The sequence below is a fragment of the Quercus lobata genome, chromosome 8, assembly GCF_001633185.2.
Source record: "Quercus lobata isolate SW786 chromosome 8, ValleyOak3.0 Primary Assembly, whole genome shotgun sequence".
NCBI lineage: Eukaryota > Viridiplantae > Streptophyta > Magnoliopsida > Fagales > Fagaceae > Quercus > Quercus lobata.
In genome coordinates, this window is record NC_044911.1 from 44779628 (window position 1) to 44795749 (window position 16122).

The 16122-nt window shown below is 34.6% G+C and overlaps 1 protein-coding gene across 2 annotated transcripts; it reads left to right on the plus strand.

The window, feature by feature from the left end:
- The first annotated feature begins 906 nt into the window (after nucleotides 1-906).
- On the plus strand, nucleotides 907-15324 carry LOC115956042 (gamma-tubulin complex component 2). Of its 2 annotated transcripts, none has more exons than XM_031074500.1 (22): nucleotides 907-1042; nucleotides 1134-1266; nucleotides 2075-2133; nucleotides 2409-2454; nucleotides 3188-3322; nucleotides 3969-4100; nucleotides 8041-8124; nucleotides 8198-8296; nucleotides 8612-8703; nucleotides 10341-10413; nucleotides 10485-10637; nucleotides 10768-10887; nucleotides 11033-11086; nucleotides 11366-11449; nucleotides 11593-11667; nucleotides 11749-11880; nucleotides 12298-12423; nucleotides 12510-12617; nucleotides 13776-13838; nucleotides 14053-14127; nucleotides 14704-14885; nucleotides 14976-15324. In XM_031074500.1, the coding sequence occupies exons 2-22, from the start codon at nucleotides 1171-1173 to the stop codon at nucleotides 15100-15102; spliced, it is 2115 nt and encodes a 704-aa protein (XP_030930360.1). In that variant the 5' UTR covers nucleotides 907-1042; nucleotides 1134-1170; the 3' UTR covers nucleotides 15103-15324. The 2 variants fall into 2 exon arrangements, with proteins under 2 accessions (XP_030930360.1, XP_030930359.1); XM_031074499.1 differs by having other exon boundaries at nucleotides 912-1042; nucleotides 1147-1266.
- The last annotated feature ends 798 nt before the right edge of the window (nucleotides 15325-16122 follow it).

Here is a 16122-nt window from a genome sequence, read left to right on the forward strand (position 1 = left end):
ACATACAATTTTTTTTAAAATAATGTACAGAATCCTGTATATTTAACATACACAATTTCATATATTTAATATACACACATTTTCAGTTCTATACATTTGATGTACACAATTTTTCAAATAATATACATAATAATGTATATTCAACATACTCAATTTTTAAAATAATGTATAACATTATGTATATTAATGTACAAAATTTTGTATATTTAATGTACAAAATTTTGTATATTTAATATACAAACTTTCTCAATTTTTTTACATTTGATGTACACAAATTTTCAATCAACATACATAATTCGATACATTCAACGTACACAATTTTTATATAATGTAAAAAATTTTGTATATTCAATGTACACGATTCTGTATATTTCATACACACAATTTTTTTAAATATGTACATAATTTCGTACACCATTTTTTGAAGGTGTTCACAATTCTTAGCATTCAAAGTACACAAAATTTTGAAGAATGTAAACAATTATGTATGTTTAATGTATTTAATTTTTCAATTTTGTAAATTCTTTGAATACAATTTTTCAGAGGTTGTACACAATTTTTTAAAGATTATATACAATTCTATACTTTCAAAAATCACTTGACCACATTTTTTCTTTATCTTATTTATTTATTTATGTTTGAGGCATTTGGCTGGAAATTGAGTGAAACAACAAAATAAATTAATAAAAACACCATATTCTAACACAATTAATTATTGAACAATGATGCTGTTGAAATCATAGTTTTATAACACGTTTCGAAGGATTGTAATTTTTTTTCTAAAATCGTAATTTGAAATCACAATTTCAAGTGCTGCCTTGTTTACTCATCATTACTGATCTGACGGATTTCATTCTAACCTCGTGATTTCAAATAGCGATTTCATACTTTCCTTTTTCTTAAGGATTTAAAAATTTTGAAGTTGCTCCCCTCCCCTTTCATTTCCTTTTCTACACACACTCTCTCTCACAAGCACCCACTCACCGGCCGGCTGAATCTCCGGCAGAAGCTCCTTCACCGGCGACCAACACACATTATCAAGGCAAGTTTATTTTATAGTCAAATGAATCAAATTTTGCTTCAAAATCTTTTCTTTTTTGTTTGAGATCACACACTGATGAGGATACGAACAGTGTTTTGTATCAGTTAAGGGTTTTGTTTTGGTTGGAAATGGAACCAATGACGACGACGACGACGACGTCGTCTTTCCCCTCCACTCCTCGCTGGAACATCGATCGCCCCTTCCTCACCGGCCGATTCCACCAGGTTCACCTCACCACCGCCACCACTCTCTTTCAAATTGAATTCAATGCTTGTTATATATTTGTGGAGAGGGAAAGTTATTTTCTTTGATGTTAATGATTCGCGGAAAGTTTTTCATGAATTTGCAACTCTAGTTGTACAATGCAGGGGTTTTTTTTAGAATAGGCACTGCTAGTCTGAGTGAAATGCCATGGAAAAAAATTGATAATGTGTGTTTGTGAAGAGTTAGGGTTTGTGAATGTATGAATTTTGATGTTGAATTAAACAACCTTAGTGGTGTGGTCCGTAATTTGCGTTTTTAGTTGTGCAAGCAAGCACAAATTTTAGGCTCTCTCGATATTTGCGGAGATTGCCAACTAGTAATGTTGCCGAACTGCCAAGAGCTTTATAGTTCAATTGGTATCTCCTGGTTTCCAACGGAGGATGATCTATTGAATTATCAAAAATAAAGTAATGTGGCCGAACTTGTATGCTAGATTTTGTACATACTCATAGTGTGTTAATTTTCTGAAGAAACTGAATTCTTAGGCTTTTTGTAGCATTTTACATTTCGTGAATGAATGATCTCTTACATCACCAAGAAGAAAAGACAAATTTTTTTTTTTTTTTAATTGTGGTTTTGTTGATAAGTGGACCTATTTGATCTTGGAGTTAATGTGTAATGGGTTGTCTTTCATAGCTATTTTTAGTGATGCAATCCTGGCTACATTTGATCCATGTAATAAAGAGTAGATAATTTCCTTTCCCCTGTTTTAATTGGTTACCAAATGGTGAATTTCGAGCACTGAAGATCTGATTTTGGGTTTTGTAGGAAGCAAAGGCGACGTCTCGGTTTACAGAAGCAAAGGGTTTTTCAATGGATTCCTTTAGGTATGGATGTTGTGCTTTTTGTTCATTTGTTTTAAATTTTATATAAGGGTTGGTAAGTTTCAAGTACCTGGTGGGTTTGAGGTGCCATTTGAACTAGAGTTCATTGGCTTAATTAGGCTTTAGTTGGTTATATTACCATTATTACTCTCTTCATACCAGTTAAATTTTTACTATAAGTTTTTATTGAATAAGTTAGGTAAGGAAACTATAATCATTTCAGAAACATAAAAACAATATTTGATTATACGTTTGTGATTTTGCATGTACATAAGCAGTGCTGGACCGGACAAGGCCATTGGCTGTTTTGATGCTGCAGTGCAGGTATGTTTTACACATCCTAAGATAATGTGAATGGTGTTGCATGCCTTTTTTTGTGCTTATTTTCTAAATTTTCTTCTTTAAAAAAATATAGTGTCACAAGTATGAAATAAAAACTAAAATCAATGTCAAAAAATGGTGAAGAGTATAAAGAGATGTTTTCTGGAAATTATTTATATTACCCTCTGTTGCATAAAAGCTCTTGCATTGGTCCATGCCAAATGGCCTAAATGTAAAATTTTGGCCAATCAATGTTAAAAATCACCCACTTATTCATTCTTTGCGTTTGCCAAGGATGAAGGAAGAGAGTGAATGGTGGTTGTGATGTGTGAAGAGAGAAACAATTAAAAAATCAAGAAAATTTGATATTTTAATAAAATAGACAATAGAATAGATAATCTAATGTGAGTGTTTTTGAAAAGTGGTCATGTAAAATAGAAAAAATAGGTTCTTATGTTAAAATAGACAAAAACTTTTGCAAAAGCTGATGCAAATGCTCTAAGATTGGATAGAAATATTGGAGTTTGACAAGGGTAGAAGGAGTTGGTGGTTGAATTTCTTGGAAATAGTATTAACTTCATATAGATTCATGCACACACAAGCACACCACTCCACTTTGAATACTTTCTCTTTTAAACAGCCACTGATAGTATAGAGATATTCTAAGTTTCATAAGCTGTTAATATTGTTTGAAATTATATATGGATTTCAGTTATTAGTCTGTTCCGACATGTAGGAGCTTATTGTTATTGATGATCTCCTCTCTGCTATGGTCGGAATTGAAGGACGATACATCTTAATCAAAAGAGTTCGTGGAAAGGAGGATAATGTTACCTTCCAGGTTGATCCATCTATGGATTTAGCATTACAGGTATGAATTAGTGAGGCCTCTAATTTGTTTCAACAACCGTTTTTTCTTGTAAGACTTCTCTGTTATAGTGTTCTGGTTGATTCTTTTTTCATCACTTGGGCATGCTATGCTGTAGCTTTTACTGTGAAAAGAAATGTGGCTTTGTTAATTCTGATTGTTGTATTGGGGTGGTGGTTGAAAAAAACTGGAGGGCTTGAACTGAACTGAGTTGCTGTGTGAAATGATTTGAACAAAAGGGGTTTGTTCTATGACTTGGATTTAGATTTCTGCCTCTGTAGTAGTGGAATATATCATAGCTTGCAGAAGTATACTAAATTTCTTTTCCACAGATTAATGATAATCAAATTATGTTCTAAAATAGAATTGGAGTATACTTGGTGTCTTTGGAAATGGATTTGACCATTTTGCGCATGAAAGTTTATAGAATTTTATAAAATTGGCAAGGTGCTTGAGAGAAGAAATGACATAGCTGATATAGTATTTGTAACCTAAAAGGGTTTGCTGTCGCTGGTCCCTATGACTATAATAGTTTTATGGGTATTTTAAAAAGTAGAGAATTTGATCATGCATATTATGGTGTTATCAGATTTGAGCATTAGCCTTTCAAAACTGTTTGAAGTTTGAATACCAACACATATTATTGCAGGAATTGGCCAAGAAGATTTTCCCTTTGTGTGAGAGCTTTATGATGATTAACCAGTTTGTTGAGTCGAGGTCCCAGTTCAAGAATGGCCTAGTGAATCATGCCTTTGCTGCTGCACTCAGGGCACTCCTTCTGGTAGTTTCTTTCAAATCATGTGATTATTCTATGTTGCTTTGCTTTTGAACAATGTTTGTTTAGTTCAATATGTGAGTGAAATATCAACTTTTTTTGCCATTTATTTGTTTTCTGTTGACTTATTAATTATTATAGATTTGAATAGCCATTTTTTTTCCCTGATCTGAATACTGCCTTTTATTACATAGTCCAAATACTTATAAAAAAATCTATATATTCCAATCAGAAGTTAACAGCATCTAAAATGCAACTTTAATGGTATCAGTTTTCAATCAACATTCTACTTGGAAAAGAACTCTAAAAGGTAGCACAATCAATTGGGGAACACACCTCATGAAGCGGAGGCCACTAATTTGAATCTCTCATTTCCCTTCCCCTTGGGCCAAACTTATAAAAAATAAGATCTACTTGGTAAAAGAAGAAAGACAAGAGGAAGAATGAAAGGGAGTCCCTCAACATGTATGAATATTGGGAAGAGACAGTATAAATTGAAGGCGAGAGAAACAATTAATGAAACCAAGAAGTGTATATTCTTCATTGCACCTACTGTTTTCTATCCAAGGTTCAAAATGGTCATGGGTGTGTATACCATCCTCTCAATACAATTTTGCATCTAGCTACTGAGAAGTTGGATAATTTGGTTCTGAATGAATGTCAAAAAAAAAAAAAAGTATGTGTTGGTATTTGAACTATAGAATAGGAAAATGTCCATCACTCTAACTTTGCTGTTACTATGTCTTTGGATTTTTTGGTTTGTACCTTTCAAGCCCATAATACTTTATTAAGTTAGCTGGTCATTTGAGATATGCTGGTGAAAAATCAGCTGCTGGGCTTTCCAAAGTCCTTTGGTTTGGATCTATGGAAGAATATAGTTCTTACTTGTTTGGTTGGAGAGGTCTTCAATAAAAGCAGATGTGTTAACTCGTTGTTTTTTTTTTTCTATTAATTTGGAATTCTTGAATTAATGAGGATGGCATGGCCACAACTTTATGATTGTTGTGCTAGCAATTGTAGCTGCTGATGGAACTCTTTTACCCTCAAAATTTGTGTTTTTTTGCCTAAGAACGATCTTTTTCTTCTTTAGAACCCTCTGGTTTGTTTTTCATCTGGATGAACTTGATATATGGTGCAATTAAATTCAAATGTTCATCATTCTTTTTACGGTATGGATGCCTTTGTTTGGAAGATGTTCAAATGGATCTTTGTAAATTTCAAAACTTTTGTTTATTATATATTCAATTTTGAACAATCGTTTTAATCCCATTGAACAATAGTAGAGGTAGTTAAGGAGAGTGTGATTGCTTTAAAATTCAGGGAGGAATGGGGCGGTGGTTCTCTAAGTTGCGTAGCAGGTCACATTGGTGTGGTTTATGGTGGGTATACAAAAAGGTTGGGGTTGGGAGAGTTTTAGTAAGTTTGTTTACTTTGAGATTGGGATGGGAGGTAGGGTCTGGTTTTGGCATGACTGCTAGTGTGGAGATCACCCGTTGAAAGTAACTTTCCTAGCTTCATTTGAGATTGCTGCTTATACGGAGACATCTGTGGCAGAAATGTTGGTGAGCCATAATATGGAGGAAGGGATGAAGGGTGGAGTTGGGATATATGGTTTCAGCGTGATTTTAATGATTGGGAGATAGAATTGGCGGGGGCCTTTTTTCACACCTTGGAGTCACAAAGTCCTCCAAGTGTGGATGGGGTTAGGATGAGGTGGTGCTTAGGGTTGAAGGGGGAGTTTGACACCAAGTCCTTTTATGAGGTGGTCCTTTTGTTTGGACAAGTTGCATGGGCGAAGATTCTCACAGATGATCATTTGAGGAAAAGGGGCTTCACTATTATGGATTGGTGTTGCCTTTGCCGAGGTAGTGGGGAGAGTGTTGATCATCTCTAGTTGCATTGTGGAGTGGTATCTAGGTAATGGAGTTTTGCTTTTAGATCATTTGTTGTTACTTGGGTTTTACCTAAGAGGTTTAATAATTTATTGGCCGGTTGGAGGAATTGGTTTGGCAAGCACTCATCATATATTTGGAATTTGGTATCAAATTGTGCGATGTGGATTATTTGGAGGGAGCAAAATATTCGCATTTTTGAAAATTTGGTGCTTCCTAGAGACAAGCTCTTAGCTTTATTTGCTAGAACCTTGTTTGATTGGTCACGTGCATGAGGATTCCCTTTCCTCTTAGCTCTAGGGAACTAGAAAGCACTGATGCGGCTATAGGGGTGCCGCACCCCGCCTCGGACGCGGGGTGCAGTGGACAACGCTGCTGCCTGCACGTTGGTGCCGCGTTGGAATTTTTTTTTTCATTTCCAGATACTCGCCGACTCGGGCTGATTCGTGCCAAATCGTGCCGATTCGGGTTGAATCGGATCGTATCAACTAGATGAAACCAACCAATTCAGGCCGAAACTGGCTTTGAATCAAGCCGAAATTCAAGTAAAAATTATATATTAAAAAAAAAAAAAAAAAGAGAGTGCAAAACGCACCGTTTGAACTTGAACATCTTTAAACCAAAACAAACCTCTAAAATCTCTCATTCTCTTCTCACTGCCTCCTTGCCTCTTGGCTCTCTGCCTCCCTCCCTGTATTCTAATTTTCGAACATCATGGAATGTTTTAGTTTTCAAACTTGTGGGTTGTATTTAATTTATGAACATCATGTTTTAGTTATTATTTGCTATTGCTCTTAAATTTGGTATATGTTTATATAATGTGAAAAAGTATGCTAGGCAATATATAGAAAATATAAATAAAAATATTTTTAATAATTTTTTAATCACCGCACCCCGCCGCACCCGCACCCTACTTTTTCAAAAATTGCCGAGTCCTACACCTGCACCTGCACCCGAATCCAGAAACACACCCATGCTTCATAGCTAGGGAATCCATTCAGCTGTTCTTAGATTCCCTTTCCTCTTGTACATAATTTTCTGTTTCTGTTTTTTGATGTTGCTTGTAAATATTTTCTTTGCCTACTTCATTTTTTTGATGGAGTAGTCTTCTATTTATATAACTCTTCTTACCTATCCAAAAAAAGAAAGAAAGAGTAGAGGTAGTTAAAAAGGACATGTCAATTAAGAAAGTAACGGAGACTATGACTTCAAATAGAATAAAATAGAGGAAATGAATACATGTGGCTGGCCTTGACTAATTTGTTGAGGATCCATAGTCGACCTGAAAATTTGGGACTAAGGCTTTGTCATTTGTTTAATCCCATTGAAGGATTAGGTAATGTATTCTGGATGTCTTGTAGATTCACCAACTTATTCAGTTTCTTTGGGTGCAATTTAGATGCCATGGACATCCATTTCATTTCTCACCCCACTTTGATTATCTTTTTAAATAAATGATAGGATTTACCACCAATTTCCCAAGTAGTTAAATTTAAACTTTATTGAATGAAGTTGATTCAAACATTGAGAGTTCAGTTTGATTATATTAATTTTCTAAGGTTCTGTGGCCGTTCTTACTAATTTCACTTTCATTTATTCATATTCTTTAATAAATATAATGTTGAGGAAAATAATTTTTTGTTTAAAAAAAAATTACAAATCATATTCATGAAAAGTTTTATTTCAGTATTAAAATGTCTACTAGAGAAATTAAGTATAGAATGTTTACAAGCAAAATAGTAATTCTTTTATATCCTGTAAGAGCAATACGTACATCTTTAACTGTCCTTTGTAACCAATATTTAAGTTAAAACACCAAGTATATTTAATCTTGGTACTTATCAAAAAAATATATATATATATATATATATATTTAATCTTGGTTTTGCATGTTAATATTTGCACCTTCCTTGACTTAGTCATTTACTTAACCAGTTCTTTCAATTCCATTTCATTTTAGGGCACCATGCTGTTTCAGTTAAATGTCCTTTTCTATTTATGCTATTTACAATGAATCTCCTTTATTAAAAGCTTCTTCAAAAATTTCTTATCAGGATTACCAGGCCATGGTGGCACAGCTTGAGCACCAGTTTCAACTGGGAAGACTTTCCATGCAAGGATTGTGGTTTTACTGTCAGGTTTGATTTTGTCTTAAATGTGCTCAGCCATTCCTAGGATGCTCACTGAAGGAGTTTTCACCATTTGTTGCAGCCTATGATGGGGTCTATGCAGGCATTATCCACTGTAATACAAAAGGCTTCAACTAATAATTTTGCAGGTTCTGCAGTTCTTAACCTGTTGCAAAGCCAGGTTAGACCTTATATCTGAGTTACCTTTGTTTTTGTTTAAGTAGTAAAACTGCTCTTAGATGGCTTTTCTTCTCAGCAGTTAAACTTCGCAACTTGTTTAACATTAACTCTCTCCTCTATAAATGTTTTCCACTTTAGAAAAACACAGTTCGGAAAGTTGCATTAAATGTTATCTCAGTTACTTGTGCACAGAAATACTCTGACTTTAAAAAGGAACAAATATAATGGGTCATCCAGAAATGGAAATGTTGACCATTATCATGGCATGGGGGTTATATGTTTTCTTAGTTCTTTACATTGCTTTTCCTATATTCAGGCTAAGGCCATGGCTGGTGATAATGCAGTGAGATCATTGCTTGAAAAGATGACACAATGTGCAAGCAATGCATATCTTGGCATATTGGAAAGGTATAATTTGCAGCATCCCTGTTTGTGCTTTTGACAGCCTCTGCTTCCGTACTATAATGAACTCTAAACATTAGCTTATTTGACCAAAATTGCACAGATACTTATCTATATATGCTGTTTGTTTTTAGCATAGGTACCTTGTTAATATTGTTTAAACCCATGGACTGTCTTTTTATAAATTGATGGTTTATTTCTTATCCTTTTGCATAAATATTCATATAAAGGGAAAAATGCCACACATTTTTTTATTCCCTTTTCATTATAAGTTTTTGTAGGGGACGGAAATCCATAGCCCAACCCAAGTTAAGTGGGTAATTACTATTTTAAGGCTCAATACAATTAATTTGTAGAGGTAGGTTTTCAAGGTCAACCTTTTCAGGCCTCAATAGTTTCGTTAGGGAATTTAAAAAGAAGTCCAATTCTTAAGTCATTAGAAACACGAAAGATTACTAGTAAGAAAGGCAAAAAATTTTGTATTAACTCTTCCTTAGATTAGTCCGAGGATCACTTTTTATATAACATTCAATTCTCGGTTACAAAGCTTCTCATTACACTTTACCTTCTCCTTTCCAATTTTCTTTCCCCTTTCTTAAGGGAGCCTCTTTCCTTTTTATAGTAGTTGGGGCCTCATCCCAGCCCTCCACCTGGGCTGCTATGGATCCTTGCTTGGATACTTGTCCCATCAATGCCTTGCTGGTGGTGGTAAAGTAGGTTGCAAGCTCTAAGAACACTGTTTAGGGGTCATTTTGCCATTAAATGAGGTAGGCTGAGTTGTTACAGTGCATTTAATGCGGAGGTGATGGGTGCTTTATTAGAAAGCTTCCGACTTCTCCTACATGCATGTCTCTACTCTCTTCCGCAATCACCTATCACGTTGGTTTTGGACTGGGACCTCGGTTCCTTGGGGTAAGCTCGCTCCTCAGACTGAACATTTTATTCAGTTTTTGGCATTTGGCTGCTTCGTCTGGCTGAGCCCAATCCGATGAAGAGTGAGGCCCAACTGTCTCTTTGGGATGTCCTAATGCTTCGTACCTTTGCTCCTTGGATTCCTCTCTTCCACAGTTTTGAATCTAGGATAATTCCAATGTCAGCTCACCCTTTATTCTTGAGGTAAAAAAGGCCTTAAATATTATATTACAATTTTCCTGTTATCCAGGCTCTACCTGTATTCTTTTCCTTTTTCTTTTTCTTTTTTAAATTAAAATTTTTGGGATAAGTCACTAGTATTCTTTTTATTGTTTGTCTCCACTTGTAAAATAATCAATAGGTGTAGTTCATACAGAAACACGTAAACATGGACAACAATATGTTACTATTGTGTACTATTTTCCCATGAATTTCCCTGTTAGTGTGTCTCTGTGGTGTCATATCGATTTCTCTTGTTCTTGTCCATACTTCATAAATTCAAAGTTCAAAGTTAAAGCTTAAGATATGAGGTCAAAAGTTAACTTGGATTGTGTTTTGTTTAAGTTGAGTTTACTTACCACGTACTCAATGACCAGGGCATTTTAGACATTTTAAAAAAAAAAAAAATTCTTCAGTAACTTGCAGCTCTCTCTACTTCTGTTTTCTGCATTGTGGTTTTATGATTCAGTCTAATTCATTTTCTTGCTCAAATGGAAAACAAACAATTTTAGGTGGGTCTATGAAGGAGTGATTGATGATCCTTATGGTGAATTTTTCATTGCGGAGAACAAATCTCTTCAAAAGGTATTTTGCCTTTATTTGCAGAGTTCAACAAAATCTTTCTTTGGATGCTTACAACCATTCAATTTTTATAGGAGAGCCTCACTCTGGATTATGATGCTAAGTTTTGGAGGCAACGATACAGTCTCAAGGATGGGATTCCTAGTTTCCTTGCAAATATAGCTGGAAAAATTTTGACCACTGGAAAATATCTAAATGTCATGAGAGAATGTGGGCATCATGTTCAGGTTTCGTTATGAATAGACCCTTGCAATATAGACTATTAATGTTTTTTAAAAAACAACAATAATAAAATAAACCTTCTGGTCTTCTATGTGGTTGCGTTAGTACATGCCTTTGATCTGTTCTTATTTGTAGGTCCCCGTATCAGAAAATTCAAAATTAATGATTTTTGGCTCAAACCATCATTATCTTGAGTGTATAAAAGCTGCATATGATTTTGCAAGCAGTGAGCTCTTAAATCTTATTAAAGAAAAGGTGAGGTTTGGTCAGTATCACTAAATAATTTTCTTGCCTATAGACTCAGTTGTTTATGGTTCTGCTCATTTGCTTGTCATTTATGGCAATTGGTCTACATTATTGCTTAATCTTCTGTTGACAAATTATGTTTTTATCATTGTAGTATGATCTAATTGGAAAGCTGCGTTCAATCAAACATTATCTTCTTCTTGATCAGGTATTTGTATCTTATAAATTTATAATCCATTTGGTCTTTTACTTTTATTGTTCATATGCCTATATTTGTACATATATTGCTTTGGGAAATGGAACTCAAATATGAATGCAAAGCAATTATTTATGATTTGTGATGTGCTATACTATGCTTTCTTTTCGACGCACTTGATTTAACTAGGCCTTTTTTGTTAAATATTTTAATGTGGGAACAGCATGTAGTTTCAACACATGGGAGATACTTCTTTTTCTAATACAAAGTAATTATGTGATTATATTACAGGGTGATTTCTTGGTTCATTTTATGGATATATCTCGAGATGAACTAACAAAAAAGATTGACGAGATTTCTGTGGAGAAGCTGCAGGTTGTCCTTTTTCTCTTTTCTTTTTTATCATTAAGCGCCTTGAGGCTCATAACTTTTCTATAATTATATTAGCAACTTGAAGAACCTTTAATTATAAGAGCTATGTTAAACTTAAATCTCTTTCTTTTTTCCCCCCTAAATAGTCCCTACTAGATCTTGCTTTACGTACCACAGCAGCTGCTGCAGATCCCTGTAATGAGGACTTAACATGTTGTGTGGTAAGCCACTGGCAGCTTCTGTGAGTTTAAATTTGTGGAGTTGAGTTTGCCTTATTTCTCATTTTGCCTTTTTGATTTCAGGAAAGATCATCACTGCTTAAAAGATTGGGTGCACTCAAAGATCTTGAAGCTAGCAGGACTTTCTCTGATGGTAATGATTTAGAGGAGCCAGTGAGCGTTACTGGCCTTGAAACATTTTCTTTGAGCTACAAGGTATATTCTTTCGGGATTTTTTATTTTTTATTTTTAACTTTTATTTTTAGTTTTACTTTCCATTTCTAAGTTTGTAATATATGTCAATGATGGTCTTAGATGGGCCGTCAAATGTTTATGTAGTTAACATACACACAAGTTGACCTACCATTTGGTGAACCTGAAACTCTCAAAGAAGATATGCTTAGAACAAGTTCCATCCTTATTGTTTTTTTAACTGCGTCAGGCCCTCTTTTCTGATGTGATGTAGTAGATGGATCCTTGTAGTTTCTTGATCACTGTATTTTTGGCCAAATGTTCTCGTTGGTGTCATTCTTCTCAATCAGAGGTTCATGTCTCTAGATGATGCTACTCTATACTAATCTAGCCAATGGTATCACTGCTAGTTTCCAATATATATATTTGCTTTATTTTCAGGTACAATGGCCATTGTCTATAGTTATATCAAGAAAAGCCCTAACCAAGTATCAGTTGATTTTTCGGTTTCTTTTTCGCTGTAAACACGTTGATCGCCAACTCTGCGGGGCGTGGCAAGTGCATCAGGTACAAATAAATTTCCTTTAATTTATCTTGAGACATTACATGCCTCTTTGTGCTTTTCTAATTCAATTGCAATATAATTTTTCCAGGGTGTTCGTGCCCTTAAGATGCGAGGAACTGCAATCTCCAGATCATCATTGCTGTGTCGTAGCATGCTCAAATTTATTAATAGCCTTCTGCATTATCTAACATTTGAGGTCAGTCTTACCTTAACCTCTACAGCAAATTTTGTTTTAAATGCTGAAGACATCATTAATACTGCTTCATATATGCCTTTTGTGTTTATTAGTCTGTTTCTTGTTATTGGATTTTTTTATCTCATTCCAAGGTCTTTGTTTGAAAGTTGAAATAACATTACGTCAGGTGGTGTGTTAAACAACATTACATCAGGTGGTGTGTTATTGGACCTTTCAAAATAGTGAAGTTTTTGGGAAACAGTTGAATCTGATGTTTGGACCTAGTACTGTTTGTAACATAGTTACATAGGTTTAATTGTACTTTTGTTCTTTCTCTTTTTGGATACATAACTTTTACCTCCCCTTTGGTTTTCCCTTAATCTACCTTGCGACACTTACGTTTCACCCATGGTTGGAGAAATGGGATAAATGGCTAACACCATTAATAAAATGTTTGGAATTACAACTATGTTCTCCTTCAAATTTCCTATTTTTATCTGAATAAAGGAATGATCCCTCTATTTGAGACGTTTCTCTCTCTCTCTCTCTCTCTCCCATTTTAGCTGTCTAGTGAGGTGATGAAGGAATTTTGTATCATTTTCTCTCACATTTCTGATCATATCCACCATGTGCATATCGCATCCTATATTTCCTTTTATGTTAACCCTAAAGTGTAATGGAGATAACTGCAAGATGTTTAATTGTCACAAAATAAACCACTAATGGAGCTCCATGTTTTAAGGGACAAACCCCAGGGGAGATAAAGATAATTTTCCCTTTCTTTCCTATAATGTGGTTAGGCCTTTTTTTTTTTCTTTAAAAAAGTTCCCCTGCGTGTTTTCCCCCTGCCCCCCCTGCCTTTAGACCTTGAATGTTGCATGCTCTTGCAAGTTCTCTTAGCAGGTAATAAAATGGAAATCTACATAATCATCTCTGACCTGCTAAAACTGTCTTGTCATGCTTCAGAAGGTTTCTGGTCAGTTGAGGTGGTCTGAGGTTCAAATGTTTTCCTGTTGATTGGGGTGGGGCCAGTATGTGCCCTGCACCGGGAAAGGGGGGAGGGAGAACATATGTTCCGACCCTAATGTGAATTCCTTTTGGTTTCTATATTACTTTCTAAGTTCAAAATTTTTTTTTCACATAATTTTTTTAAAAGCTAAATGTACTTATGTGTGTCAGGTTCTTGAGCCCAATTGGCACATAATGCATAGCAGACTTCAGACTGCAAAAAGTATAGATGAGGTATGGTCTTCATTTACTAATATGTTTATTTCCCACAGCCAAAGGAAGATTCTATAGGACTTGAATGTCCTCCAGATGTACAATTTCTTAAGTAAAAGTTGCATGTGCATAGTTCTTTTAGACAGAGAGCTGTGTATCATCAATTATTTTGTGCGTTGCTGTTTTGAGTAAGGGCTTCATGTGTGTATATCTGATAATACTCTTTTTGAAACAGGTTGTACAGCATCATGATTTTTTCCTTGATAAGTGTCTCAGAGAATGTTTGCTTCTTTTGCCTGAAGTGCTGAAGGTTAGTCTTGTTTTTATTGGTGATCCTCCAGTGCTAGTCCAGTTACCTTTTGGATTAATTCCGAGGATGGTTATTAAATATTACATATCTATAATCTTAAAAGGTAAAGGAAGAGGAAAAATGTTGGGGAAAAAAAATCTTGTGATGTAAAAGTGAAAATGTGATAAAACTCCTAATCAGCGTGTTAAGCCCAAGAAAACTTGCAAAAAGTGGCTCCCTATTTGGTACAAATACCCCAAATACCACATATCTAAGTAAAAGAATTGTGGAGAGAAGAGAAATCACAGTGTCTCAAAATTCAAGCCATTTAAAGGTTTTGTTTGCATGCTTATTATAAATTACTACTGGCTTTGACTTGAGATGTCAATGCACCTTGATAAAGACAAGCTTCTAATCAGAATCTGAAATGTTCATTTAGAAAAGTAATCTGATGATAACTGGGCACCACCATTGAAGAACACTGTTGAAAGGAGGAATAAAAAATTAATTTGTTATGCCAATGTTCAGAACTTGATTTCCAGCTTTCATGGGCCATCTTTTAGGTTTATTCTAATTAAGCTAGATTTTGAAATGCAGAAAGTGGAAAAGCTGAAATCACTGTGCCTACAGTATGCAGCAGCAACTCAGTGGTTGATATCATCTTCCATTGACATTCCTAAGCTAGGTGAATTGTCTGATGGTTCAGTTGGGAATTCAAGAAGTCCATCAAGGGCACTTAAATTAACTACAAGAAATCCTTCAGTTGCTGATTCTATTCTGTAAGTGACACATGCAGACCTTTCTTTTTTCTCTCGCTGTGTGTGTGTGTTCATAGCTGTCTGTCTCTTTCTCATTCACATTTATTGCAGTAAATTTGAGAAGGAATTTAATGCTGAGCTTCTGAGCTTGGGACCAATATTGAGCAGTAGTTCTCAAGCAGAGCCATACTTGACTCATCTTGCACAGTGGATCCTTGGTGTAGGAAAAGACCAATAATTTCTGATATCAGGAGTTTCTTTGGACAAAAAAAGTGTAAATATGTTCAACACGCAATATATGTTGGGTTTGCAATTTGCGTGTACATACTTTTTATAGATAATGTTTGTGTTTAGAGGCTGCTATTTTTTAAATATCTGCAACAAACACGAAAATCTTTAGTTTGTACAGATTTCAATTATTGTTGTGTATTTGGTATGATATATGTGTTTCATTCTGCAAGCCACGTTACATATCTAGCTGCTAATGAAGATGTGTCACCTTTATCCTTGTTATGACGGGCTGCAGTGGGAGAAATGTGTTTTCAAGTTGATGCTAAACATGGAGAATACAAATCAATAAAGTACATTAAAAAAATATATATATCGTCTTGTGTATTGACAGATTAATTTTGGCGACAATCTGAGAAGTCAAATTGAACCAAATAGATAAAGGGATGGCATACCACAAACTACACTAAAAAATCATGGTAACTTTTATGACATGTTTGGATTGAGGGCTTCCAATTACTCTCCCTCATTCCAAACAAGTCATTAAGGGAGTGTAGGATAAGTTATATTACATGCAACATACTCTCATACTTTCTTAAGCAAAGTGGGACAATTATTATTATTATTATTATTATTATTTTTTAATTATTTTTGAGAAACAAACTCAAACACTCAAGGGAGAGGAAAAAAGGGATTTAACACATTGTGTGTGTTTCCCAAAAATCTCACATTACTTAAGAGTGTATTGTGTTATGTGAAGTATAACTTGCCTTCTCTCACCTTAAAAGCTTTTATGTTTTTTGAGTGGAGTTTGTGGTGTGCTTTTGTGTTAGAACATATATTCCTCTCTTTTTTGTGTATATGTGTGTGTTTGTTTCTCAACAAAAAAAACCAAATAATTTTTTTTTTTTTTTTTGCCTCCCATCTCAACGAATAAAAAAGCAAAAAATTGGTGCAATTACAAAGTCTAAATGTCAATGAGAGCATGTGATAAGAGCAATGATACATACACATGAAAAATTTGACAATA

Bases quoted from the DNA above. Each gene is read 5' to 3' on its own strand.
- LOC115956042 (XM_031074500.1), top strand. From the start codon at position 1,171: ATGGAACCAATGACGACGACGACGACGACGTCGTCTTTCCCCTCCACT. The intron at 11,668-11,748 runs GTAAGCCACTGG...TTTTGATTTCAG, and splicing joins AGGACTTAACATGTTGTGTG to GAAAGATCATCACTGCTTAA. The intron at 11,881-12,297 runs GTATATTCTTTC...CTTTATTTTCAG, and splicing joins CATTTTCTTTGAGCTACAAG to GTACAATGGCCATTGTCTAT.